This window comes from Cuculus canorus, chromosome 6 (assembly GCF_017976375.1).
Source record: "Cuculus canorus isolate bCucCan1 chromosome 6, bCucCan1.pri, whole genome shotgun sequence".
In the NCBI taxonomy this organism is placed as follows: Eukaryota; Metazoa; Chordata; class Aves; order Cuculiformes; family Cuculidae; genus Cuculus; species Cuculus canorus.
The window spans coordinates 27,341,999-27,368,770 of record NC_071406.1 but is presented as its reverse complement, the minus strand read 5'-3'; the positions used below and the strand labels follow the sequence as shown (position 1 = coordinate 27,368,770).

The 26,772-nt window shown below is 41.9% G+C and overlaps 1 protein-coding gene across 2 annotated transcripts in view; it reads left to right on the top strand.

Moving 5' to 3' along the window:
* Window positions 1-26,669, top strand: part of RAPH1 (Ras association (RalGDS/AF-6) and pleckstrin homology domains 1) — a 95,968-nt gene extending 69,299 nt beyond the window's left edge. The window contains exons 5-14 of one of the 2 annotated variants that reach the window (XM_054069991.1): window positions 1,129-1,206; window positions 2,556-2,715; window positions 4,684-4,805; window positions 6,471-6,536; window positions 7,946-8,089; window positions 9,255-9,365; window positions 11,537-11,635; window positions 12,035-12,155; window positions 12,379-12,521; window positions 17,114-26,669. In XM_054069991.1, the coding sequence (XP_053925966.1) occupies window positions 1,129-1,206; window positions 2,556-2,715; window positions 4,684-4,805; window positions 6,471-6,536; window positions 7,946-8,089; window positions 9,255-9,365; window positions 11,537-11,635; window positions 12,035-12,155; window positions 12,379-12,521; window positions 17,114-19,069 (3,000 nt within the window). In that variant the 3' untranslated portion in view covers window positions 19,070-26,669. Of the gene's footprint in view, window positions 1-1,128; window positions 1,207-2,555; window positions 2,716-4,683; window positions 4,806-6,470; window positions 6,537-7,945; window positions 8,090-9,254; window positions 9,366-11,536; window positions 11,636-12,034; window positions 12,156-12,378; window positions 17,066-17,113 lie in introns of those variants that run through there. The other variant, XM_054069992.1, reaches the window with a different exon arrangement.
* Window positions 26,670-26,772: the final 103 nt, after the last annotated feature.

Sequence of the window (26,772 nt, the reverse complement as noted above, 5' to 3'; positions counted from 1 at the left end):
CATTCATGCAGGAAAGCGATGCAGAGCTAAATGTCAGTGGCACACTGAGTGGTGTTGCAATGGGCCATTGCTACTTCTGATCTGAGGAAAGGCTTAAATTTTCCTTTCTAAAGAGTTTTAATATGTTGGAGGGGATTTGTTTGTCAATTTATTCAATAGGTTTGTTTATCATTCTAGAGATTTTTAAATAATTAATGTTGCTTTTAGATACTAGGCCTAACGACCATCCACAATTTAAGATTTCTAAAATCTGAAACTTGCATATAGCATCTTGCAAAGAATGGTTGCTTGTTTAGCTGCATATTTCAAATCCACTTTCAACAGAAACATCAATAACGTTGGGAAATTAAAAATGTTATTGCTACTTTTACAATATACAGATTGCTTTAGCATCAGCAGATAGAACACATTTTTTAAATGCATTTCTGTTTGTAAAACAATAGATTACTTACAGGAGCATCAAAGAAAAGAATGCTTATTTGTTTTGTGTGTCCTAAAATACTTAAAGCAAGGAGAAATGCAGTCTCAATTCAGTAAAGATAAAGGGAGTATCCAAGCTACTTATTGCAAATGGATTTAGTAGTTTAAAATCTTCCAAACCAATGCGTGTAGTGTGGAATCCTATTTACAGGATTTGTTTTCCATGCTTTCTCTGTGCAGTAAATTCTTATATTTCTCACTGTGCTACTTATGGTTTAATTATATAAGTATATTTTAGTTGATCAACCAAAAATTTATTTGGTGTACTCAGATTGCATACTCCTGTTGAACATGTATTGTCCAAATCTATGTCTGTAAACATATAAATGCTAAAAATATTTGGCAATAATGCACAAGGCTACTTACAAGATAGAGGAACAGAGAAATGCCAAATTTGTCTATACAAAATGTATATGTCCAGTATGCTCTTCTGAACATAAAGGCAGGTGTAGTTCTAAATGTTAGATGTATTTAGTAACTCTTTTTGTCTTAAAAAATAAGTCTTCACCATCACTAAGGAATAGTTAAGGATTTATAGGTGGGTGAATCAGCATTTCTGTTCATGTTTTAAAGCCTGGTAACTTCAAAATTAAATCTGCTAAAACCAAACTGAAGTTTGTGTTAACTGGAATTCTGTGTCCCCTCTAGGAGGAACAGGCTGCTAAACTCAAAGCTGAGAAGATTAGGGTTGCATTAGAGAAGATTAAAGAAGCACAAGTGAAAAAGGTAAATTATTTATACTGCTTTATGAAAACTCTATTTCATACTATTCACCTGGAAAATGCAGGCAAATTTCTTCTTGTTGATGTCTGTTACCCTTAAGTTGTCCTAAATAACATAGGAATACTGTACTGTTCTGATCCTGAGTAATAATGGACTTTCTCATCTAGACTGGACCTAATCAAGGAAATCATAGCGTATGGCAGCACATTCCCTTTTTCTTAAAGAGAAGCTTATTTTGCAGGCAGTGCACGTTAAGAAGACATTGCCAACTTCCACCATGAGCTGAAATGAAAGTCCAGGCTTCTGAGATTGTCTTTGTTTATTGAGCAGTCACACATTTAAAATTTGTGTCTGTTTTCCTTACACACCTATTGGCATTATGTGTAGCAGGATTTTCCAGTGATAAATGGAAAACAAGCATTTCGGACTGCAAACAGGGATTACCAAGTAGAGAAAGTCTACTGACATTACTTGATGTACTATCAAAGAATATGAATGAAGTGTTTCCTCGACATTTAGCTTTTTTATTTTGCATTTGGGTTTTTTTCAGTGGCTTGAAATGCGTTTTAAATTTAGTGTTTATCAAAAGCTGGAAAACTGTCTTGGCTGGAAGATGGGAGTTAAGAAGCTGACCAGTATATTAAAACTAGTATGTTTTAACTTTCCCAGCTGAACAAGGTGTGAAAAAGGAATCTTAGCAATTAGCAAGAAGGAATCTATTAAGTTTCTTGATTGATTAAAAACATGGCTGCATTTTTCTTCCTAGACAGTGACCTCTTTAAGGTGCCTATGAAAAGCTGTTGTGTTTTAAAAGCAGTTTTCTTTCACACTAATGCTTCATGCACCTCAAAAAAAAAAAAGAAAGTTTAGCATACATATATTATTTACATAATCAGCATTTTTAGAAAATGTGTACAAGTGGGCAGAAACCTTGAACGGCAAATCTGAAAAATTCTGATTTATGTAAGTTTGTGCAGAACTCTGTATCTGTGTTTCTTTCTCCTGGACATGTGAGACAAATTGCCACAAATACAGTTTACTAATCAAAACAGGACACTGGGAGGAGCAATTTTTTTTTTTCTCCCTAACACAGAAGTAAAACGCCTTGCCATAGTACTGGGAAGGCCTTTATTTACTCTTTTGTACTAAAGGAGAACAGTATCTTGTTAAGTGTCCATAATACAAATAAATAACCATAATTTAAAGCTTTTTACATTTTGAGGGAGTATTTTGTTTGAACTTTTATGTTATTTTAAGGACATCTTGGAAAAAGAAACTAGGTCTTAAAAACATGTTTTTATTTGAAATGTGGGAAATAATCCTCCTTCTTTTCGTGATTTTTTGCTTAATAGTTGGTGATCAGAGTCCATATGTCTGATGACAGCTCAAAAACAATGATGGTAGATGAGAGGCAGACCGTGAGACAAGTATTAGACAATCTGTTGGACAAATCACATTGTGGTTACAGTTTAGACTGGTCATTGGTGGAAACCATCTCTGAATTGCAAATGGGTGAGTGATAATTATGAACATTTATAGTTCTTGTCTGTTGCTGTAATACTTGTCTATATCTGTGTCCTCAGAATGATTTAAATTCTTGTCTTAGTAATGTTCATCATCCCTTCGTTCGTGTAGTAAATGTTCATCATGAATGACGTTTTTCAGAATGATCTGGGAATGTTTTCTGCTTTCATAATAAAAACATGTCTAACTTCTAAGGTGTGTGATAGAGGAATTTTACTGATATTTAGTCACTGACCCTCTTGGTTTCAGTGTGTTCCTCACAGAAGGAGGTGGTAAGGGATAAAAATCTTACCATGAATCTTCCTTTTTGCAAATAGTATTTTGTACTTCTATGAACTATCTGAGACTTATTATGTTTTAATTACAAAACTATGTGTAATAATAGGAACATTCGTTATATGCAGTTTTACATGCTTATAGGTACATATATACTCAGTGAGTAAGTTGTTTTGTGTCCGAGTTCAGTTATTGTTGTACTTATAATAACAGTTGATACATTTTGAAAGCCATCCAGTTTCATTAATGAGGCTGCAGGCAATTTAAGCTTTTGTAAAGTCCTCTGAAGTTTTTTTAGATTTATTCTTCTGTTAGGTAGCACCTTTACTTTCTTGGAAGACAGTATTGTGTTACTGTTAGAGCTTGATGGAAATCATGAGTTGTAACTTGAAAGATCTCACTGAGACCTCAGTAATGTTGTGTTGTCATCTCAAATTTTAATTCTTTCCGTACAGGGGACATTTTATTGCATTTGCTCTGCCTAGTATTCTTAATTACAAAGATGTTGAGATGTCATCTGTCATCTCAGTCTTCATTAATGGTAGCTCCCAGGTCTGGATGCAACCAGGGCCACATGCCCTCTGTAAAAATGTAGTGCGATTTATTTTGTGGAAAAAACATATTCTGCATTCCGATGCAATTGAAAAGTCAAGCGAGCACCAAAGGATTCGGAAAGAAATATTTGCTGACATGGCACAGTGTGGCCTATGTGGAGAGGGAAAACAAATTGCAGAAAACAGGATTCTACATCAGTGTCTTTGAAAGGAGGAGAGAATTGGTCTAGTGGCTTCCCAAAGATGTATACTTCCTTATTTATTTTAGAATAATTATTTTTAAATACTTCTATACCATTTCAGTAATTTTTCCTCTTTTTTTTCTTCCTCTCTTCTCCTTTGCCTGCTTTCAGTATCTTCTGCTAGTGATAGCTATCTCAACAGAGTCAAAGCTGAGAGCTCTTAGAGACATTGTTGATACATCATTTATCCAGCAAGATAGATTGTAAGAAATGTACAGGGTCAGTTTACGTACTTCACCATACTCCCACTAGCCATGTGTAGTCTGCATTTCAGAAGCATTTTGTTTTCCTTCTGATTATTGTCTATTACTTTTTCCATAGTCTAGAAGTGAGGTAGTGATTAGGGATGTAGAAACAATTTTTTTGCTGAAAAAGCTGCCTAAAGTGTCTCCAGCGATTGTGTGGACCACAGTATATGTAAATGTGATAACCTTATTTGTACTCACAACGTCTTGTGACTCTGCTGTGTTCACGGTCAAGGCCAGGTTGGATGGGCCTTGGGTGGCCTGGTCTGGTGGGAGGTGTCCCTGCCCATGGCGGGGGGTGTTGGAACTGAATGATCTTTAGGGTCCCTTCCAAGCCAAACTATTCTATGGTTCTGTGAGGGATGGTAGGCTTTGTCAGGTAGAAAAAAAGAAAAACACTACATATATTGATGGAAAGGAGAGTGTTGAATTGAGTGTATGTCTAAAATTAGATGAGGCACATCTGAAAGTTGTCTAAGTTCTTTTAGTTTCTTAGTATAAAGTTCTTCCCTGTTTTAGTAGACCTTGAACTCTGTTTTCTCTACGTGTGTACCTTGTCTCCTAGATATGACTCCAGAGTAGTGTCTGTCACAAAATATGACAGATTCGAAGGTATTTGCTCTTTTTTCCTTGCTGCAGAAAGGATCTTTGAAGATCATGAAAATTTAGTTGAAAACCTTCTGAACTGGACAAGAGATAGTCAAAACAAACTAATGTTCGTGGAACGTATAGAGAAATACGCACTTTTCAAAAATCCCCAGGTAAGCCCGACATTTATGTTGAATGTGTGTGACACATGCATGCCTGATTGCATTTTCTTTCCTTTTTCGGTGGCATTCATTTCCATACTTCTATTTCGATACGTGTGTGTGTATTAAAATGTCAGGGAGCTTCACATTTTGGTGCTGTGTACTTCCACATCGTGGTTGGCACAAAATCAAGTCCCTAGCAGAAAAGCATGAGTTGAAGCAATGTGTTTGTTAATGTGGTTTTGGTTAATTTTAATGGTGATGAAAGCAAGCAGTTTCATGGCATTTACACCAATACTTTGTGCTTCAAGTATATAAATATGCGAGAAAGGTGTTGACAGATATAGCTAACGTTAGTGCCTCTCCACTGTGCATTCTTGCGTTGCTAGCAAGAAGGGGAAGAGAAAATTAAAGAGAATAGCTCCTCCTTGGTCAAATGGCAAGTGAAGAGAAGAGAACGTGTCGCTCCCTGTGGAAACTGGGACCTGCCTCTGTTCACTTGCGTTTCCTGTTCCCTAATAGGAAACTTCTCTCTCAAATGGCGTCTGAGGCCTCTGTTCTCTCAAACGGTAGCTACAGATTTGATATCCAGCAGCAGTTCAGTAAAAGAAAAGAAGGTGGCTCTTTCAAGAACTTGAATTTAAAAGAATGGGATATTATAACACTTGATCTCTCTCAAAACTCTTCCCTAGTACATTCCCTTTTGGGGTCATAGGTTATTTTTCTATCTGTATGGCATCTATGTGGCAATTTCCTGGATTTATGAAACTGAGGATCAGTTTTGCATGCTCATCTTTTGGGACACCATCAGTGTACTTGATTTTTTTATTAACCAAGAATTGAAAACCAGGTCTCATTCAAGTGCTTTGCTAGGAAGCAGCAAAAGCCTAGAATTCTTTTTAAAAGCATGTGGCTGATACGTGTGCTATCAGTACATATGGTAGGCACTGTCAACACGAATGAGGTACTGGCCTAAATCAAATATTTCTCCTTGATGTAAAATATTTAACAGGCTAAAGTTTGTGAATATTAGAGTATTTTTCCAGTATAAGAGCTTGAGGTAAGGAAGTGGAAGATTTTCATTGTACCAGTCCTATTGAAGATGGAGAAGAGTATAAAACTTCTTAATAAGTAAGATACAGTATGCATAGTTAGGTTCCTTTTAAGAAGACAAGTAGTGTTTAGTAGTTCTTCATGAAAAATGAATATTTTTATTTGGGAAAACTGTCAGGGCAAGGTGGGAAAAAGTACATTGCTTCTGTGTGCACTTCTTTGAACACATAAATAATGGCAGTATATACGGAGTTTAAAGATCTCCTGGTTTTTTTTAATATTTTTATTGTGGGATTTTCAAGTTTATAGTACTTTTATTTCTGGATGTGTTGTGCCGGGCCGCTGTGTGTTTTGTGGAAAGCCAGGACAACATTCTTATGAGACTGTTACTTCAGATTACAGAATGGACTGATTGATATTTCTGGAAAAAGCAGTTATAACTTACTTCTATGTATTGTTTAGCAGTCTGGCAGATCATTTGAATTGGACTAGAAAGTTTTGTTCGATTAATGTATTGTTCTTAGATAATAGCTGGGTTTTTTTCTTACTGATGGATCCTTGAGAAATGTAATTTGGCTTGATTTCGTAATGCCTATAGAAATATCAAGCTTTCTCTTGTTACAGAACTATCTTCTGGGGAAGAAAGAAACCTCTGAGATGGCCGACAGAAATAAAGAAGTGCTGCTAGAGGTAACAAAGCAAAAAGGACGTAGTGTCATTTCAGAGTTTGAAGCTAAACACTAAAAGGTTGTGGCAATTGAAATTGATGGATGGAGCTGAATTTAATTCGGGAACAACTGTGAATGGAACGTGTTATATTTGAGATCGGCGGCTATTTTGACGTTGCCCTGTTTCAGATACAATCAGTTAATAAAAATGTGTCTTTATTTTGTTTAATAACTAAAATACCATATGCAGTGATAATCAAAATGAGGTACCTGTAACTGTGGCTAAAACTAGCTTAAATTTGCAGAACTGTTCCCTGTTTTATTGACATGAGGTGGTAGAGATTTCTTTACTAGTGCCCTCCACAAAACTAGTATTCTCTACAAAATTCTGTAGCATTGTTTCAGTAACTGGTCTATGTTAATATTTTCAATTTTCTTAATAAGCAAGGTATTTAAAATTGTTTTAATTTCATTTTAAAATTAAAAAAATATAGCAGAAGACTAAGTCGATTAGTATGAAACACATTAAATCCTTCACAGAACTAAGGACAACAAAAAAAAGTGTGGAGCAAGTAAAGCAAATGGTCAACAGCCTCCATGAGCTGAAGACTGACTGATCTTGTGACATTTATGTAGAGACATACCCATGCTGAAGTGTCATAGCTTCCAATAATAATAATTATTATTAATTCAATAGTTACACAAAAGTAAATATTTTGAGTATTTCCTTTGAATTTTATTTAATACAGTTTAACTTGTAAGCATCATTTGTGTGCTTTTAGAATATTATTAATATACTTTAAATAAGCGGTCATGTGAATACAGTGGATCAAAAAGATGCCTGAAGCTGTGACATGTGGAGGGTTGTAATTCTGTCTAATGCTTTCTGTATTCCAGGATTACTTGTAAATCTCTGTGCTGCATATTAATCTGGAGTGTATTTAAAGCATTTGTTTTCCTGTGCTAGCTCTTTATAAATAGAACCTCAACAGAAGCTGTAGTGTTGGCAGTTAGTAGCAACCAAGAACTTATGAATGGATTATAGCTGTATCTGGTGGAAATGTAATTAGGTTCAGTGTCTACTTAGACTTGTGAGCCTAAATCTGTAAGGTGACCTTGTGACTATAAAGCCAGTAAAACCATTGGGTGATCCTTTACTGATAAGTAGTTGTTAGAAAATCTTTACAGTAGCTGCTAATATTTTGTTTGTCATTGTAAGATGAAGCAAAGATGCTATTATGTTGTCTGAACGGCCTTGCAGCTTCTGTGGTTGATTTCTAATTCGTATTACTGCACGAACAAAAGAGCTGTCCCTGTTATGTATGCATTCCTTAGATAAAGGATTTCAGAATTTCAGTCGTTAAGAACAAACCACTGCATGCTGTATGTTCTGTCTCTTTCTCCCTTCCTAAACCATGTGCTTATTGGCAGGAATGTTTCTGTGGAAGTTCTGTAACTGTGCCAGAGATTGAGGGAGTTTTGTGGCTCAAAGAGGATGGTAAGAAGTCTTGGAAGAAACGTTACTTTCTTCTTCGAGCTTCTGGAATCTACTATGTCCCTAAGGGGAAGGCAAAGGTACGCTATTGTAAAGCAATTTCCCTGAATTGTTTATTGCTGGTGACTCATGCACACAAGAGTCAGCCTTAAATTTTGGCTTAGCTGTGCCTTGCGTTGGTGCCACATCTCTTAATTAACCATGCAGCTTTATCATGGAAATATTGTGTAAATTACTGTGATAGCACTTGATGTAAAGGGTGTAACCCCAAATTAAAAATACGAGAAGGCAAAGGTCTGCTTTTTGAATGAGCTCAAAAACACTGTGTGGAGTTAAAAGGCTGTCTTTTCTCCAGCAGAATTCAGATGAAGGACCAAACTGCACTACAAATGCCACAAATTGTAAAATAACAGACCAACTCCACAATCAGTCTGCATAATTTTATTGGGTTTAGTTTATATACATGGGATTCTTTCCAAACCAATTTGTGCTGTGTTTTGAAACTGGTAAAACTAATACCATTTCTTCAGTGCTACTTACTGCTGTTCTGTGTTTATCAGTAATGAAAAGTAAAGAGAAAGTTGCTTCAAATGCATTTTAGCACCAGCTGTGAGTTCAGTTTGTCCAGGAATCCATTAGTCTTGACACCATCACCTGATTCCCAGTACAGGAAGTCCACTTCCCACACAGCTGGCCCTGAAAAGGAAATCTCTGTCAGCACATCAGCTCCCTTTAGAGCTAAATACATCTCAGATGTTCTCTCCACGGCCTTTTTTGTTTGTTGAAACCATCTACATGCAAGATAGCCTGTCGAAATTCTGTGCCCTGCGATCACTGCCAAACATCATTTGACTTATGCTCATGGTCGCACTGGAATTCAGACACCTTGATTATTGCCAAGATGAAATGTGACCAGCAGCTGTTAAAAGTTCCCATTCAACTAATCCTACTTAGTTCCTCTTGAATTAGCACTAGTAACCCAGTATAAAATGTTGTCAAAAGGCAAAACGCAGACAAAACACAAAAAAATAGACTGAATTTGGAAAAGGATATCCTGGTTAAAAATGAGCATCTCATGCAAGAGTTTATGCATGGCTGTATCTCCCTCTTGTACTTGTTTTCAGATCAGATTGAAACTAATGTTAGACCTTATATTAGTAATGGATTTAGCACTAAACTGATTTTGTCAGTGCATGTGGTTTTCTTATAAAGATTTTTGTAAAGCAGCATTTTTGTATTTCATAGGTCTCGCGGGATCTCGTGTGCTTTCTACAGCTAGATCATGTCAATGTTTATTATGGACAGGACTATCGGAACAAATACAAAGCACCTACAGACTATTGTTTAGTGCTAAAGGTAACTTGTGAATTGTTTTAAAAATTCTCATACTGAAAAAAGCAGTTAAAGAGCTTGAAACATTTCCACAGTAATCGTAATCATTTGTAATAACTACACTTCCTAATTGTGAGCAAGAGCTGATTAACACAATATTAATCTTGGGTGCAATTAGAATACACATCCTATAGTAATAATCAAATAGAATACACATCCAATAGTAATATAACAATTGGAAAACTTAGCCTGTCAGTTTCAGAGTGAATATCTAAATTGTTTTCATTCTGCACGTGAAAAATCTAAATTTCTGTAAGTTACGGTGACAATGAGGAAGCTGTGCTTAAGTGCATTTTCTGTGGAGTTGTTGTAGTGAACCTCCTTGGCCAAAATGCAGTTTTAAAAAAAGGGGGAAATGCCTTGTGGGGACTAGTGCAGAGAGAAGAAATGGCTGTGAATTGCTTTCTTCCTCATCAAGCTGACAGATTTCCTCCTCTTGTCAGAAGATCTGTGTGCATTGCATGGTGGGGGAGGAAAAAAGATCACAGAAAACAACAGAAGGTTGGCTTTGTGGGATTGAGCTAGCAGTCTAGGTTTCTCCGACAGTGCCCTTTCTTTGTGAGTTGCTTAGGGAAGAATTAGAAATGCAGGACAGTCTTGTAGAAATACTTCCACAGCATACTTTTTCAGCCTTTAGAAACTCAGGGAGCTGAGAAGTGGATCTCTGCTATTTAATATACATGGGTGCATTCTTTCTCGTTGAGTATGCCCTGTCTCTTTCAGGATTTCAAGAAACTTGTAGAATACTGCTGCAGTTGGGCACACCTCTTATGCTCTTTACTTGTTCTGAGCCGTCAGTTGCTTTCCATTTCATTTTCCCGTGGTTCTTGTATAGGAAGTGAACATTTTGTGAGCAGTCGTTGCCAGTTCTCCATGCCCCTCATGACTTTGTAAACATTGTAATACTGCTCTGGATTGTCTTACTACTAGCTGATGAGTCCCAGTCTAAGTGTTCATCATGTTCTAAAACATAACACTAAACTCTTTCTGTCCATTGGTAACTCTGTACCTTACAACATCTCCGGTTCAATAGGATAATACCCCTTGAAAGGCTAATTTCAGGGAGTTGCTGTCTTCTCAGAGTATAGCACCAGAATTGTGTAGAAATTGGTGTTAGAGAGGTAAGTCTACCTGTATTGCCCAGTCTGTGGGGAAGAGGATGCTGAAGAGGAAGAAACTTCTGAATATAAAGGACAGGTAGAAAGAACAAGTAGAAAAAAATAGCATGACATCAGTTCATGGATTTGTCTTTATATGTTTGCTTCCTTTGTTTATCTTGATCCCTTACTGTGCAAGACAGATACTCTGCTATTGTTAAGTATAACATTTGTATGCTAACATATCATATTAGCTCCTTGGTCCTAAATGTTAGATTTCTGAGAGGTTCTTTTATTTCCAGATAGCCAAACTTTTTAACAAGTCCAGGGAAAAAAATAGCTTGTTCATGAAGTAATTTTTTTGTGCTTTTTAGAAATATACATTTCTTTCTTGACTGCTGAATTGATAAATACAGCGCCTTTTCTTTTTTTCTACATGCATATAGGAGCAGCAATTATTTTAGATTATAGCCTGCATCAGTAGGGTGGGGACCTTGAAGGCCTTACAAACTGCAAATGGAATTGTGTTTAACTGCACGTCATTTGCAAAGTACCTCACTCAAGCCATACAAAAGCAGAGAAGAATAATGTTTTTCTCTCCAGTTTGTTTTGGTGTGTGAGGAAGTTGAGATATTAGTTACCTCCCTCAGATGGTGAGTTAGTCCATAGAGCAGAAAGGAGAAAAGCTGAGATTGTTCTGACTGCTTTGCTTGACTGTTTGAAGATTTCTAAAGAGCCTTAGAGGCACAGAAGACTGATAGGTAGGTAGAAATGAAAAATACTAAAACACTGAAAGATTCACCCTTTCTCAGTGTCTCAAACCTGAAGTCCGTACATGTTGGACACACTGCCAATCTGTGTCTGAAGCAAACCCCATTGCAACTTCAAACTCATACTCTCAAACGTTTTTAAGTGGGTTTGACTACTGCTGAAGAGCTTCCAGCATTAAGTTTGCCTGCATAGATGTCAGCAGATGACTGGCTTTCCTTGCATTCTTAGCTATTAAAATATTGATGAGGATTAACAATTTTTCTGCAGCATCCTCAGATCCAGAAGAAATCCCAGTATATCAAGTATCTTTGCTGCGATGATGTAAGAACTCTACACCAATGGATCAACGGCATCCGCATTGCTAAGGTAACCTTCTAGGCAGTCTGGCACTGTTGTCATGAATTGTTGTCATCTGTTTGAAACCATTTACAGTTACATAGCAAAATACATGCTAAATCTGGCTTTCCTCTGTTTAACGCTTCTGACCATGAACTGTACAGTCTTCTTACATCTTACATTCCTTTGTGAAATCATTAGGCTTTTTTATGATAGTTCAGTAATTGGGCCCTTTCTTCTGTTTCTGCTGCACCTCTTCTTGTCACACTACAAAATTCTGACATCACGGTCTGTAAGAAAGACTCTTTTGTTTCTCTTGGGGGGAGTTGGAGGGGGAAGATGGAATAGAGAAGCCAGAGGTGAAGCTTGACAATCTGAAAAGGGTACACAGCCTATACAGTTGTTCAATTTGTTTGTCATTTTGCTTAGTATGGGAAGCAACTATACATGAACTATCAGGAAGCTTTGAAGAGAACAGAATCGGCGTATGACTGGACTTCCCTGTCTAGCTCCAGTATCAAGTCAGGCTCCAGCTCATCTAGTTTGCCAGGTAATGTGATCTGTGTCTGTGATCTGTCTCGTAATAGAAAGATTTAATTACCTTTTTTTCATCTGCTATATGAAGACATCCAAAGAACAATGTCCTTTGGTGGGATAGCATGTTTAACAAATGTGACCAATAAATGTCACGTGCAGTTGCATTATAAGCACTCTGACTCTACTTTTGCATTCAGAAAGATATGCTAACTGTTTCTTAACTTTCTTCTAAACAGAATCTCAGTCGAACCATTCTAATCAGTCTGACAGTGGAGTTTCTGACACCCAGCCAGCTGGACATGTCCGTTCTCAAAGTATTGTCAGCTCCATGTTCTCTGAGGCCTGGAAACGAGGCACTCAACTGGAGGAATCCAGCAAGGTAACAAGAAGACTTTAGTTTGAGAGCCAACGCCCAACAAAATGTACAAGACAGAGTGATAGCTCTTCTGCCTCTGTCCTAAGTGGGATTTCTTCTCTTTTTTTTTTTTACTCTGTTATTGACAAACACTGCCATATAATTGTTTTTTTCAGGAATCACTCTTTCAGCAAATCTAGCCCTGAAACCTTCTGTTTTTCCTTTTGTTTCTGTGCACAGAAGCCCTCTGTTCTTTGAAGGCATGATACAGCCCTTCTCATAGAATCCTATAAACTAATGTTGAATAAAGACAAAATTAAAAGATCAGCTGTTAAGAAGTTGAATGAAATTCTTTCACTAAGATCTTTCTCCAGTTAACAAGCCACATCTTCTCATTGTAAAGATGTGAATAACTGAGACCTGAAGGCAGGTATATCTATTGTAAGAAGTACTCTGGTAGTTTTTACTCAAATGTTTTCTCTTACATTTGGTGGAAATGGAAACAGTAACCCTAGATATGGTCAAAGCAGAAGTACTAAAATTGCCAGCAGTTGTGGATTGAGGCAGATGTAGTATCTCCTGTTGCTGGTAGAGTGTTATAAGTGATTTTAACCTATTGAAGTCTGGGACTCAGGTCTATTGTGGTTTAGTTACTTTTCTTTCTGTCATAGTTGACTGGTGTAGTCCCTGTGGTGAATACTTCCGAACACGATAGAATTGCCACTTGGTCTGGTTTGTTGTCAGGCTGAAAGGAATTTCCAGGCCCTGAACAGCAATGATGTTGGTATTAACTGCAGCAGTTACATGTGGAAGTACATTGGCAGGATGCTTCAAGCTAAAGAAGCAGGCATTCTGAAACTAAAACCACAGGTTGCTACCCCTGACATTGGTGCATTAGATAAATAACTAAAACTAAGATACAACATTACATTTTCAAATAAGAACGCACATGTGTCACAATGTGAAAACTGACGTGGCTGCATTCTTTGGAATTTATAACTTTTCTGTAGTGCCTGATGACTTGGAAATTGTTTGATCCTAGTAATAATACAGTATGATTCTAGTAGTCATATAGTACTCAGCCCAGGAATGTAGCTTGCTAAATTGTGATCCCAGTGTTTCTACTGCATGAGTGCAACCCCTGGTGCATGTTCATCAGCTGATGGCTTGTGTATGTATTCAGGGTGCGTCATTTCTGCAGTATCAAGACAGATGCAAAAGATAGGGCATGAGTCTGTCTAGCATGTGTCTGAGAGAGATGATAGGGTACTGCTGGGAGAACTGTAATGGTATTGTTTCCTAAAATTCTGAGTTTGATGTGAAAATCTTTTTGCTACACTTCCTGTGAGCTTTTAGACAGAAGTTTGACGTTTACCACAGTGAGATCGCTGTTGTACTTAACAAATCCATAGTGCGGCTGGCGGTTGCTCATTTAAATAAACCCCAAGAATTTTTGTTATCTAATTAAAGCAATTTTAAAAATAAAATATTCAGACTGTTCCCTGCTGAAGGCCATCCATGTCTCAAGATTTCATCAACTGGACATTTCTATGCACAAATCCAGGAAAAGGTGTATTTCTTTTCCTCGTGCATAACACAAGCGAGTGAATTGCCCTAAAACGTCCAAAGAATCTAAATTAAAGGAGCCATGTAAAATTATAGTTTGAAGCCATGCAAAAAAAAGTGTGAGTAAACTGGTGACAAATTTACCTTCAGTGAAACTACAGTACATACTTTTTAATCCTGTGCAGGTCTGGCCTAAGGGACTTAACTAATCCGATTGGCAGTCGAAGATGTTAAACTGTGTGGCAAGAAAGGGAACAACAGTGGTGGAAAAAATGGTGATTTACATTAGAAGGTAGCTGGAGTGGCAGTGGTACCGAGACAAGCTACTTTAGGCAGATTGTTCTCCAAAGAGTTATTTCAGAGGTGGTTATTGCACAGTGCTTTGGTGGCAAAGCTGGCTTGGGGAGTTCATACAGGCAAGTTGCTGCAAGTGGCAAAATTAATGGAGCATGTCCCTTGCCCTTCCACAACCATGCATTCCTGCCTTGTCACCCTTGTCTCATCCCCCTCAGCAAGCAGAGCAGAACAGAGCATGCTTGGGCTCGGCAGGGAGATTACGCTGAGGCTGGCCAGCTAGCCAGGGTGTTGTTCTAGGCAGGCAATGGCTAACTGCTCAGCAGGTTAAAAATGGGTGAGTTCTGCCTGCTTTTCCCTCATTTATCAGATGCCAGTAACTTCACAATGTCTTGAATTTGAAACATTGACATTTCTAGTGGTCTGTCCTATTTGGCTGAAATTTGCTCACTGATCCAGAAGCAACCAGCATAGGAAAATAGATGGCAAACATTTCAATTGCAAAAGCTTGGCTTTATTAGGAAAAGCTACTAAAAAAAAAAAAAAAAACTTTTGCTTTTAAAAGGTGATACTATTATTTTTATAGCATTTCTAGGAGTTGCAGATAGTCATTAAGATGCACATTACAAATACTAATTGATAGTAATAATTTTTCCAGACAGAAAGAAGGACACCACATAGTAACAAGGACAATGATCTGCCTCAGAGTTCTTCTGTAAAGAAAATATCACTTGAGTATGTTTCTGGTTGTGGATATTTAATTTGATTCTGTGGAGAGAGGCGGGACTCCTTTTCCCGAGATGCACAGTATTAATTTCTGTTTTCTGAGTGTTTAATTTGCTTACTGTGGAAATTACTGTCTTCAATGGATACGAGGAAAGTTCCTCTCTGTTTCAAATATATTTAAGATTAAAAACCCACCTTTCCCAAAATGCAGGTAATCTATCCACTTCGTATTTTGAAAGATTGCTGTATGCCTAAAGAGTACTTTGTTTGTTGACGTTCTTCACAGTTGGGTGGTGAAGATTTCATCATGGCTCATTCTGCTTGTTAGATTTTGAACACATTATTTCAGATGGGATGCTACAACGACAGACATAAAAGTTTGTGCTCACCGAGTGTGCTTTAAGTGACAAATTCAAGATTTTCCAAGGTCTTGCCCTTCAGGGACAGCTGTTCTGTTACGCCTTGGTCTCCCTCTCTATCTGTTTTATGCTGCTTTTATTTTTCCTGTTGCCTTTTGCTGTCTCAGGTGTCAAAAGTGAAGCTCAGCACAGCTAAGGTCATCACACCCGTGGTGCCTTATACAGGGCACAATTAAGGTCAGGTGGTTCTACTTGAAAATTCATTAACCTGGGTGATTGGGAGAGTGGTAATTTACAGACTAACACTTGCAAGAGATCAAGATTTCTCTCCTGTTTTGTTTTGTGTACACCTTGATTTAGCTCCAGAACTCTTGCCTTCCAGACCCAATGTGACAGGTAGAGGCACAGCCCCTGTGTGTTGCAAATCACTGTTTGTTGTTTCTGACTCTAATCCTTTTGGTGTTCTGTGCATAGAGAAACTCTGTGCGCCTGTGTTTAGATCAAAGCAATGTTCAAACTGTTTATGCAGTGCAAATGAGCGTAATTGGGCTAACGCGTGGCAAGGTACCTAATAAGAAGCAAAGGTACACTAGAGGGGTCAGTTCCTGTGTTGGTATTGCATTTCTAATGCATGTTTCTGTGCTGAGCGCTGTGACATTCACACCTTGGCTTGGAGCCAAACCACTTAGGAAAATGTTTATAAATTTGAGGAATATAATTGCTTTTAATTTTTAACAGGGATGTAGGCTTACAATTTTTGAGAAACAATTTAATGAGCAAAACCCAGCAAGTAGACTAAAACATTGCCTGCTGCCTTCCCAGTGCTCCTCCCCTTAGCTTTTCCCTCTCTTCTTTTTCTGCTTAACAGAGTGGTTGCATGTCTAGCTTTTCTTTCCCCAGCTAACTTTCTCTTGCAGATGTCTATAAACATTTCCTTCTGGGGAAGTTTTTCAGGAAACCTCAGTTCTCCCTCTTTTTCCTTGTGTTTTTTTTTTTCTTCCCCCTTACTGCTCTTGGATATCAGAATATGTGGAGTGGAAGGATCTCAGAGTATTCCTGCAGAGCCCTTCACGTGTTTCAGAGCAGTTCAGTATTTCTGCATTTTTGTAAGAGCAAACTGCGTAAGGCCTGAGCTAACCAATGTAAAGGCTGGACACCAGCTCTGGGAGGCCACGTGTGGTTTGACTCTGATCGTACTGAGCTGAGGAGATGTCCACAGCGTCTCTTCTCTGCCCAGTGTCCTCTGCCATGGCCTGTGGTGCCCTGGGGAGTCACCATACTGGTGCTGGCTTTGCGTCACCACTCTGCCCAGCAGAGAACCGGTGATTCTCGTGGGTACAGCTGCCTGCCCCACAGAAGGGAGAAGACCGATGTGTTTTCTTCCTGACGTTCAGCCTCGCTTGGAGCAGACCTGGCTCCACTGGTTCTTGCCAGCTCCCTCCCTGCCTGCCGGCTCGCACCGCTGCGTCCGGGCTGTCGGTGGACGGAGTTGTCTCTCGCTGTGTTGTTTTGCTAATACTTCCTGCATGCTGTAATCTGCTACTTAATTTTTAATGACAGGCACATTTAGACCTTGACTTTATAATCTCTTTGTCTCCCTCCCCCCTCCCTCTCTTCTCTCCTTTTTCTTCTCCTCCCTTTCCACTGTCACTAAAAATCCCTTCCCCGTAGGCCCGCACGGAGCCCGCAGCTCGGCCCTTCGTGTCTGTGGCACCGCCCGTGTCCCCACAAACCAAAGTGGCGACCCCGTACGCTGCCTCACAGCCTTCGCCCCCGCTGCCCCCGCCTCCCCCACCTCCCCCGCCACCCCCCCCACCCCCACCGCCGCCGCCACCCCCGCTGCCCAGCCAGGCAGCCTCGTCCGCCGGCTCTCCCGCTGCCATGTTTGTCAAGTACAGCACCATCACCCGGCTGCAGAACGCTGCCCAGCACGGCGGGCCTTTCTCCAAAGCTCCTGCTGCCCAGCAGCCGCCCCCAGCGAAGCCCCAGATACCAGTGCCCCCCAACGGGGCCGTGCCGCCTCCCCCACCGCCGCCGCCACCCCCGACGCCGGGCTCGGCCATGGCACAGCTGAAGCCGGCACCATGTGCCCCCTCTGTGCCACAGTTCACGCCACCACCGCCACCCCCCAAAATCCATCAGGTTCAACCAAATATGAGCCAGGCCGCTGCCACCTCCTCGTTGCCACCGCCTCCCCCTCCCGTGCCGGCCCCGATCCCGCCCCAGGCACCCCCAAAGCCTGTCATGGCAGCTCTGCCCCCGCAGCCTAGTGGGAAGGCAGCGTCACCAGGGGTCACGCATGCCACCCCTCCTCTGCCAGCTCCCCCGCCGCTTGCAATGAAGAAACAGCCAAGCGTCACCTCTCCCCAGGTGCCCCCGCTGCCCCCAGCCCCTCCCGGCCCAACTCCCCCCCCAACGTTCCCAAAGCAGCAGAGCTTCTCTGTGAAGCCTCCTCCGTCTCCCCAGTCCCCAGTGCCATCGGTGGTGAAACAGATAGTTAGCCAGTTCCCACCTCCTCCCACCCCACCTGCCGCTGAGCCCCAGCCTCTGAAACCCCTTCCACTGAGTGTGGCTCCACAGTCACCTCCAGCAGTGAAGGCCAAGCCTAAATGGCAGCCCGCTTCTGCTCCCTCACCAGATTTTCCTCCTCCTCCACCAGAGAGCAGCTTAGTGTTTCCTCCTCCACCTTCTTCCCCAGCTTCCTCTGCAGGTTCTCCCCCCCCTGACAAATCAGGGTCTCCAGTCAAAAAGACCAGCAAGACATCAAGCCCTGGAGGGAAGAAACCACCTCCAACACCTCAGCGAAACTCCAGCATCAAGTCCACCAGCTCCACTGAGTACCACGAGTCCAAGAGACCTTCAGTGGACCGCCTTGTCAGCAAATTTGCACACACCCCAGAGCCGTCAGGGTCTTCTTGCAAGGAGTCATCGCCTCCTGCAGCCCCTCCAAAGCCAGGAAAGCTCAACCTTTCTGGGGTGAGCCTGCCCATTGTCCTTCCACAAGGAGGGATCCTGGCCAAGGCTCCCGTTCCAGGTGTGTCTGGGAAGGAACCTGTGGTCGAATTCCCTTCACCACCATCCGATTCAGACTTTCCGCCACCACCACCTGAAATAGATCTTCCGCTCCCGCCAGTTGAGATCCCATCCGTGTTTTCAGGCAGCACCTCCCCAAAAGTTGCTGTTGTCAATCCCCAACCTCAGGCATGGTCAAAACCATCTGTGAAAAAAGCCCCGCCACCCACGCGTCCCAAGAGGAACGACAGCACTCGACTGACACAGGCAGAGGTCGCAGAGCCACCGGGGTCCGCTGGCCCTCAAGTGCCCACTTCTCCCAAGTCCAGCCTTAGCGTTCAGCCAGGGTTCCTGGCAGACCTCAACCGGACGCTGCAGCGGAAATCCATCACCCGGCACGGCTCCCTGTCCTCTGCGCGGATATCCAGAACAGAGCCCACGGCCACCATGGATGACATGGCCCTGCCTCCGCCTCCGCCAGAGCTGCTGGCTGACCAGCAGAAGACAACCAGTTTCGGGGGTGGTCATATATCCGGCTATGCAACGTTACGGAGGGGGCCACCTCCTGCGCCTCCCAAAAGGGATCAGAACACCAAGCTGTCACGGGACTGGTAGTCGGTCCTCAGTGGCTGGTGCTCTCCGTGACTTGTGGGCCGCTCTGTGATTGGCCAACCTGTAATCTGGTGCACTTGGAGAGAATGTGGGCACGTGGATGATAGTCCCATCAAAAGAGGTGATCTCCAACTGTAGTTAAGGCTAAATGTAAAGACTTTCCCCTTCCATGGCGAGGCCAAAAAAGCTGAGGGTTGGGGGTGTTGGTATTTTATCGGGAAAGGTGGGTAGAGAGGCATTGACTTAGCATTTCAGTTTCTTTTACCCTTCATATGGATTGGACCAAAACCCGTTTTCTTACTTTTTCTGCATTTAGGGAAGGAGGGGAAATGATTTTTGTAGTGTCTGTCCATGTGAGACATGTTTGTGCATGTATTATAAGTGTAGGTATATAATATATTGTGATATATTTCGTCGCAATTATAGAAGATAACCAGAATGTTTTTGTAGAACCGTATTTATTGTTTCAGTCACTATATTATCTGGAATCGGGCTCTGTAAGTATGCAAATTGTACCACAAAGATGAAGATGTAGGGCGCACTTTAAAGAAAGAAAGATTTAAACCCCTCGCCCCAGACCTCTTGTCAGGTGGTGGCGGGTGAGCGGTGCAGAGCTGAGGTGTTCTGCTGGTAACTGTTCCTTGTCCATGGATTGAAAAGTACCGATGCAACATACCGAAACATTCTGGTCATAATACTACTGAAAATGAGTATGTTCAGAGAAAGAACATAGATTTTATATATAGTGGGCTGGAGTGAAATATATTTATACTATAAAGAGCCTCCCCCTCCCTTCCAAATAGTTTAAAAATATTGATTGCTACAAATTATTTCAAAGATATTTGTCCATGCATATGAAGCATAAATATATATTATTCCAATCCGTTATCCATTCTAACTTTATAGTAGGCTCAATCATTTGTTTCTGTGGCTCAAGATGAATATATTTGTGTTAACCTGTTCTGAAAGCTGCCAGGACTCTTGCAACCAATGCCGAACCGCAAGGCTGATGCACACCGATCCATCACTTATATGTAATTCTTTCCCTGAAGGATCAGGTAAGTGTCTGTAGAGCGCTTTATGTTTTCCCACATATGGAGCATACGGTCTGACTGCCTCTGGGCCTGATAAAGATGTGTTATCTTTACAAAAACTAATGTCTGGAAATGTCTAAAAAAAGCGTTGTTTGTAATCCGTTAGAAACTATCAGGAAATGTTCCCTTCTAGAAAGAGAACAGAGTGGCGGTTTCAGGCCAAGCACAGTGGGAATTATCTCTTCTTTGACCTGCCAGACACTGGGAACAGAGCTTAGCCCTGCTGATTATGAAGTTGCACTTCTGGCAGTCAAGGGAGAAAACTGGAAAAAATGACAACCCTGAGAGGCAATAAACATTTGCTAATAATTTAATTTAAGGGCCCATACGAGTAGGAAAGAGTCTGTCATATTCGGTTTGGGTTTCTTGTTTGCCACTGATTCACAGCCCATCCATCACCAGATCAAGCACTTAAGTCCGTTTCGTGCCACCATTGTAGTCCTACGCACCTGTTTGGGCACGATAAGGTAGCGTGGTTAGCGTAAGCGATCTTACCTACCCCCCCGTGTCCATTACAGGGTTGCAGGGTGCAGCCTCTGTAAAGTAACTGAAATACTTGGGGCTGTACCCGCCCTATCGGCTGTTACAGCTTCCCGCATCGCCGGGGGTACTGGCGGGGCTCGGATGACAAAGGAGTTTACTGTTATTTTACCTTTTCTCCAAAAGCAAATTTTACACGTTTTCCTTCTCCCAAAGAATGAAACGAAGTAGCTTGACAGTATCCTCAAATGTGTAAAAAAAGATGTAAACTAATCTCTTACCAGAGTAATTCAGGCTGATAGATTTATGAAATATTGTGACAGTGTCCCCCATCCCTTTTTTTATAAAATGTTTTTTAAAAAATCCAAATTATAAAATAAATGTCTCTGAATAATTTATGAATAAGAAAAAAGCTTTGCTAATTAGAGGGGGGAAATGACACATCTATAATGATGTAGTTTTAAATAAGCGCATCATGAAAAGAGAAAAATTAACGGTGCTGTCTCTGCTGACCTGTTTCCTATGATTTTTTTAAAAATCTGTTTCAGCACCTCTGGAAATTGTTTTAATATTTCAGACTAGTTTTTTTGAGCAATAAGAGTAAATACCATTGTGTGCATTTTTAAAGCACTACTATGGACAGGCACTTTTTTGTACCTTTCAAATTATTCACAAAGTTTTGTTTCTACTATTTTTGTGCATATAAAGTGTCCTTAAAAGCATTTGCATTGTTGATTTTAAGCATGTTCGGTGTAGCTGGCGAATAACTTCACAGGACAGCTGTGAAGCTGCGCCGTGACTCATGGGTGCTGTAATTTCCAACATTGTTCCTCCCGCTGCTCGGCACCGCGTGCAGCTCCTGGACTCACATCCACCAGCGGAGCAAAAAGCGCACAGGTCCAGTGGGAAACTCCCTCAGCTGTTGTTGAGGACAGGGAAGCGGCACGTTCTCCCACTCCCTGGCAAAGGTACACCTGCACTGATGCAGCGTGTGCTCCCAGATGAGAGCAGTCAGGAAAGTCTGCTTGCCCATCTGTTTTTCTTTTCCCTCAAGACGGCTCCACTGGTGTGTGTCAGTTCCAGCCCTTTTTCTTTCATTCATTCGGTGTGGGTACCTCTGGGCTTTGGACTCAGCACAGCAATGTTTTGAGTGCAATTTCTTCAGAGGCATTTGAGCTTTGTTCTCATTTTCTTGTGCTGAAGTCCATTCACCCAGTATTTCTCCCCAGACGATGAATCCATGCTTACCTCTGCGGGCTGCTACGCGGCTTGCTGGGAGACAGAAATTTAAACCTTAAAGTTCGCAGCAAAAAGAATAAGTGTCAGCACAGGTGGCACTCTGTGTTCCTTCTCTTACAACTTGCTGCCTCAGCCAGGAGTGATACAGAAATGCAGCGAGTGGCTGCCACCGACTTTCTGTCAGCTGAGCGCTGAAGTGCGGTTCAGACAACCTGGTTGCCTTTTCAGCATGTGAGACCCCTCCTTGTAACTTCTCCAATGTGTTTACTGGCTTTGTAACAGTAAATGTTTATGCCTTATTTGCAAGTAAGTTATTTTAACCCATGAGCACCGACCGGTCTCATAATTGCACCGTTAGACTTACTTAAATCAGAAAACCAAGGGGCCAGATCTCAGACATGGAGCAAGAAGCTTCCTGCTACAAACATGGGCTGTAATCATTTTGGTGCTATTAAAATGAACGTGTGAGAGCTCAGCTTTCACACTGTGGACACAAAGACAGCAGATGGCTTCCTAAAACACAAAGAGTATAGCTGGAGTTGTGTTACTTGATGCCTTTGACACTTGTTAGGGCAGGTGTTGGGGAAAGCCCCGCTCCTGCCGGGGCACCTGAGGGCACAGGTTGCATTTGTTAGTCTGCTCCAGGTTTGGTCATTTCCTCTTTGCCACACACAGCAGCAGCAGCAGCAGCAGCAGCAGCATCCACCACGAAGCAGTGGGGTCCCTCCTGTTCAGCCAGGTTTCTCCATGCCTGCAGCACAGGTGTGAAAAGCAGGGAACTGGTCTTCTAGGACACTTTCATTGCAGTTCGTGTCCCAGGAGTTGCTTTGGAAGGGGAAATGGGTCTCTCCCATCAACACTGACCTTAGAGCCGGGGGGGGGTTGCTTTTTAAAATTCTCTCTCCTCTAAGCAAGCTGTAGGTCACGTTTGAGGGGGATTTGCTGGGGGGATGTTTAGGCTTTCAAAATCTCTGGCTGGGGAAGGATTTGGGGTACAAGTCTCTCAGTAAAATAATTCTATTGTTTTCTATGGGAGATGAAAGCCCTGCCTTGCCCTGTGCAGTGGTTTCTCCTGTGGCAAAGCACCACTGACCTGGTGCACAACCTCGAAGCCAAAGACAACCTTTCCTGACCCAAATCTGCAGTTTCTTGCAGGGCAGCAGTGACTGACCGATGCATCAGGGAAACAAAGCAAAGGTACCTGAATCCTTTTGGGTTTGGGTCTGATGGGAGAGGGAGCAGCTTTTCCAACAAGTGCAGTTTAAGATTTCCTGTTCTTGACTCGCACATTTAAAGGTGTTATAATTTCAACTGTCTCTGCCCTCAGGCAGCCAGGTAACTCAGATCAGCTTCAAGTGCAGCCAGTTTTTTTCCTGTGAGTTAAAATTTTTTCCACGGTTCAAGAACCAAAAGTGCCGTTTCAACACCAGAAGGATAAAAGAATTTTTCTGCCTCTTAGAGAAAACTGTGTAGAACTTACTTGTTTTACTTCAGTGGTACCATTGCAGGTAAAATTGTTTCGTATTCAAAATTAGATTGTAAGTGGGTCTTACTATGAGTATTGAGTCAAACAGAGTCACGCTAAAGTCAGCTGCACTCTGGGAAAGCGATACAATTTCCTGACAGCAGGTAGCGAGAACGCAGCCAGAACATGGGCGTTTGGGGCTTGGGGGTTTTCTCCTTTTTTCATTGTTAAGGTGTGGATTCCATACTTGTTCAAGCATCGCTCCTCGCTTGGAGGTGACAGGAAGTCACAGAAGGAAGGGGGAGGAGAGGTTTTCCTAAATGCCCATTTGTGGTTCCTGGTGTTCAGCTTTGCATTCCCTCACACAGTGGGAGCAGACTCCGACCCAGAGAGGATTTAACACTACAGGGGATAGTTTCTCTTAGAGGTTTTTGTATTGTGCTGGTGGGGTTTAAGCTACTTATAATTAAGCTTGTCTAAAGTTGAATAATTTCCCCTTCCGAATTCTTCTCCCCCTTCAACTAAAAAAAAGCCCATGAAGACTGACAAAACCAGTGTTGAGGCGTCAGCACTCACCCATCCTCTGATCCAGTGAGGCACAGGCTTGGCCTAGATTTGAGGAGTTTAAGACACTAAAACTGCAAATGAGGCAACAACATATGCTTATCCCTCACGATGAAAGTAATGTAAATAAGGTAAATTAATTGCCACTAACATAGGAAAAACGGTGATTTGGGTTGATGGCTTTGGTGTGCTGAGGCGCTTGGCCCAGCGAGGTGAGTTGTGTACATCACACGTGTGTGTCTTGGGTGAGGAGAGTTAGAGAGCAGGAAGGAGCGCTGCCTCCACAATCCCTCCCAGCAGGGGTTTAGTGAGGGGACAGAGGACGAAGAAATTTGAGTAACTGACTTAGGAACCCCCCCTTATTTAAATGCTTAAAGGTGGCTCGTCTTTTAGGTGACTTAGGAATGGAACTGGTTGTTCCCTGCAGTGGAAAACAGTTTCCTGCCACCTTTCCCAAGATGCCAAAGATGCATTCAGAGCTCAGTTCCAGGCACACAGCTGTGCTTGCACCAGGAGCTGAAGTTTGGCAAGAGACCAGGGCTGCCTCTGTGAGATGTCGTGCATCTCTTGCAAGCGCTGATAACTGGGCACACATCTGCGAGGGCTGGAGCAAAAGGCAGCTTAGCAAACAAACCTGTGTCCAACGCTACTCGCTGCGGATTTGGTGCAGCAGCAGAAAGCTTGTACTTCTAAAACAAAAGCTAACGACTTTGCCACAAGTTGTAATTTCAAATCTAAGGTCTCCTTCTAGTGGACTATGTGGACCAGAAATTAACTGGAGCAGCAGTTTGGTTTATGGCTTACGCTAATTGTTAGCAGCCACGAGTGATATTCTGTGTAATACTGGGGATGCAAATGTAAGAAAAAAGTGTCATTGCAATGATGAGTTGTCTGGGCAGCAAACGTGTGCCGAGTGCTGTAAATACATTCATGTTTACTGCTTTAAAAAGAAAATTGCACATTTTATCTTTCAATGGGATTGCCTCCCCTCTTCTTCCCTTTCCAAAAAGAAAAATCAAAGCTCTTTTAGACTGATAGCTTCAGGTTGGGGGGAGCTTTGCCATATTATAAATATATATAAATATATGTATAAATATACTTTTTTAAGCATGGGAGAGGACAAAAAAATACATTATAGAGTACCCAATATAGAACATTATACAATGGAATATGCACAATTCAATAAAGATGTAGTTAAATTTAATAATTTGTTTTAATCCTCTGTCTTGCCCTTTCTTTTGTCATGAGTTCAGAACCCAGATTGTGTTCTCAGGGCACCCATGGGTTCCCCTCCGTAGGGCTCAGCTATTTGACAGCCTTACAGGTTACATTTATATATGCTCACTCTCAATAAAATCGCTTTTCATTGTTCCTTTGCACAGTTCTTTCCCGTGGGTCAGAGCTGGCTGTACAGGTAACACGGTGCACACCAGTTACAAGTCTAAAGAGGAACCCGGTGTGAAGGCTCACCTTTTCCACCTGCCTCCTCAGGCGTGCAGGGTCCCGTACTACTCTGCTCACGCAACAACCGCTGACACCTGGTAAGTGTTGCTGTGGGCCCGCTCTGGGCGCGCTGTAGGGAGTTGGGCTCCACTCACCTCCTGAGCTGTGCTCACAGGGTGGCCCTGCATCAGGCACCAGCTTTGACAGCAGAGATGTGAGGCAGCACAGTAGTGGTGGTTACAGGAAACGCGCAGTCCCACAGAAGTTGAGGAGCTGCTGCCAGCTCATACCTTTGCTGGGGGAGGTGCCGTGCGCAGGGCTCCTCTGGGAGGGGGCTCCTGCATGCACAAGCAACTCGCCCTGTCCTCCCGCTGTAGAAGGCTGTAGCCAAAGACAAGGAATGTGACGCAGCAGTGGCACGCTCAGGGAACACAGGGCGTGTGCTTTGTTCTTTTTATTTAGGGTTCGTAACAAGAGGGTTTAGTACACAGCAACAGTTAATTCCAAGTACAATAAAAAAAATTTAAAAATTGGGTTTTGCACTCACTGAAAGGTGGTTCAAATGGCACACACAAGAAAACGTTACTGGTGGCATACAGCTTCCCAGAGTCCTGTGGGCTCGGTCATTTACAGTGGGCTCTGCACTCATCCACTGCATCAGCAGCGCCAAAAGCAAAGCACAGCGTGCTTCTCCTCTGACTGCAAACCAAAGGTGGCGGGGGATCTGCTTTCAGAAAAAAGTGCATGGACAAAATCCATGTTAGACACTGACATTTCCAGAGTTCATAGAAACTACTTGTCCATGCAAGTTGCAAAAGACACTTTTTCAAATGTGAAAAGAAGCACTTGTTCTTTACAAAAAAATCTCAGACATGTCAGCACTTTAGCAAGGCGCCGTAATGGAGATGAGTTTGTACATAGCTCTTCCTCAGTAGTTAGTAGCAGTAGGATTCTTCTGAGTTTTTAAGAGAAACAAATGTACTGCACACGTTTCAGCAGAGTCACCACGATGGTGTTCAGCAGGATGCTGGGTGTAGGCTCACCTCTGGACAACAGGCTGCTGCTGAGTTTACTGTTCTGTAATAAGTAAACGTGCTAATAAAATTAATATGTTTAGTACTAAAGAAAAAACACATCCTGCATGGGCAGGAGATGATTGCACAGGAGACACAGGTGGGTTTTTTTGAATGAGAGCAGCAGAACACCATGGTTTGTGAATTATTCTTTCTAGAAACCTTGGCCGCATCAAGCTTTCAGCAGACTTCCCATGGACATGAGGTGGGGGTCCCACTATTCTTGCAGTTCCAAAATCAAAAGTAGATCAATAGGACTGTTGCCACAGACTGACTTCAGCTACTGGGCGGGGAGAAGGGGAAGCGGAAGCAAAGCACAAACTTTCTTGCACTATTCTGACCTCTGTA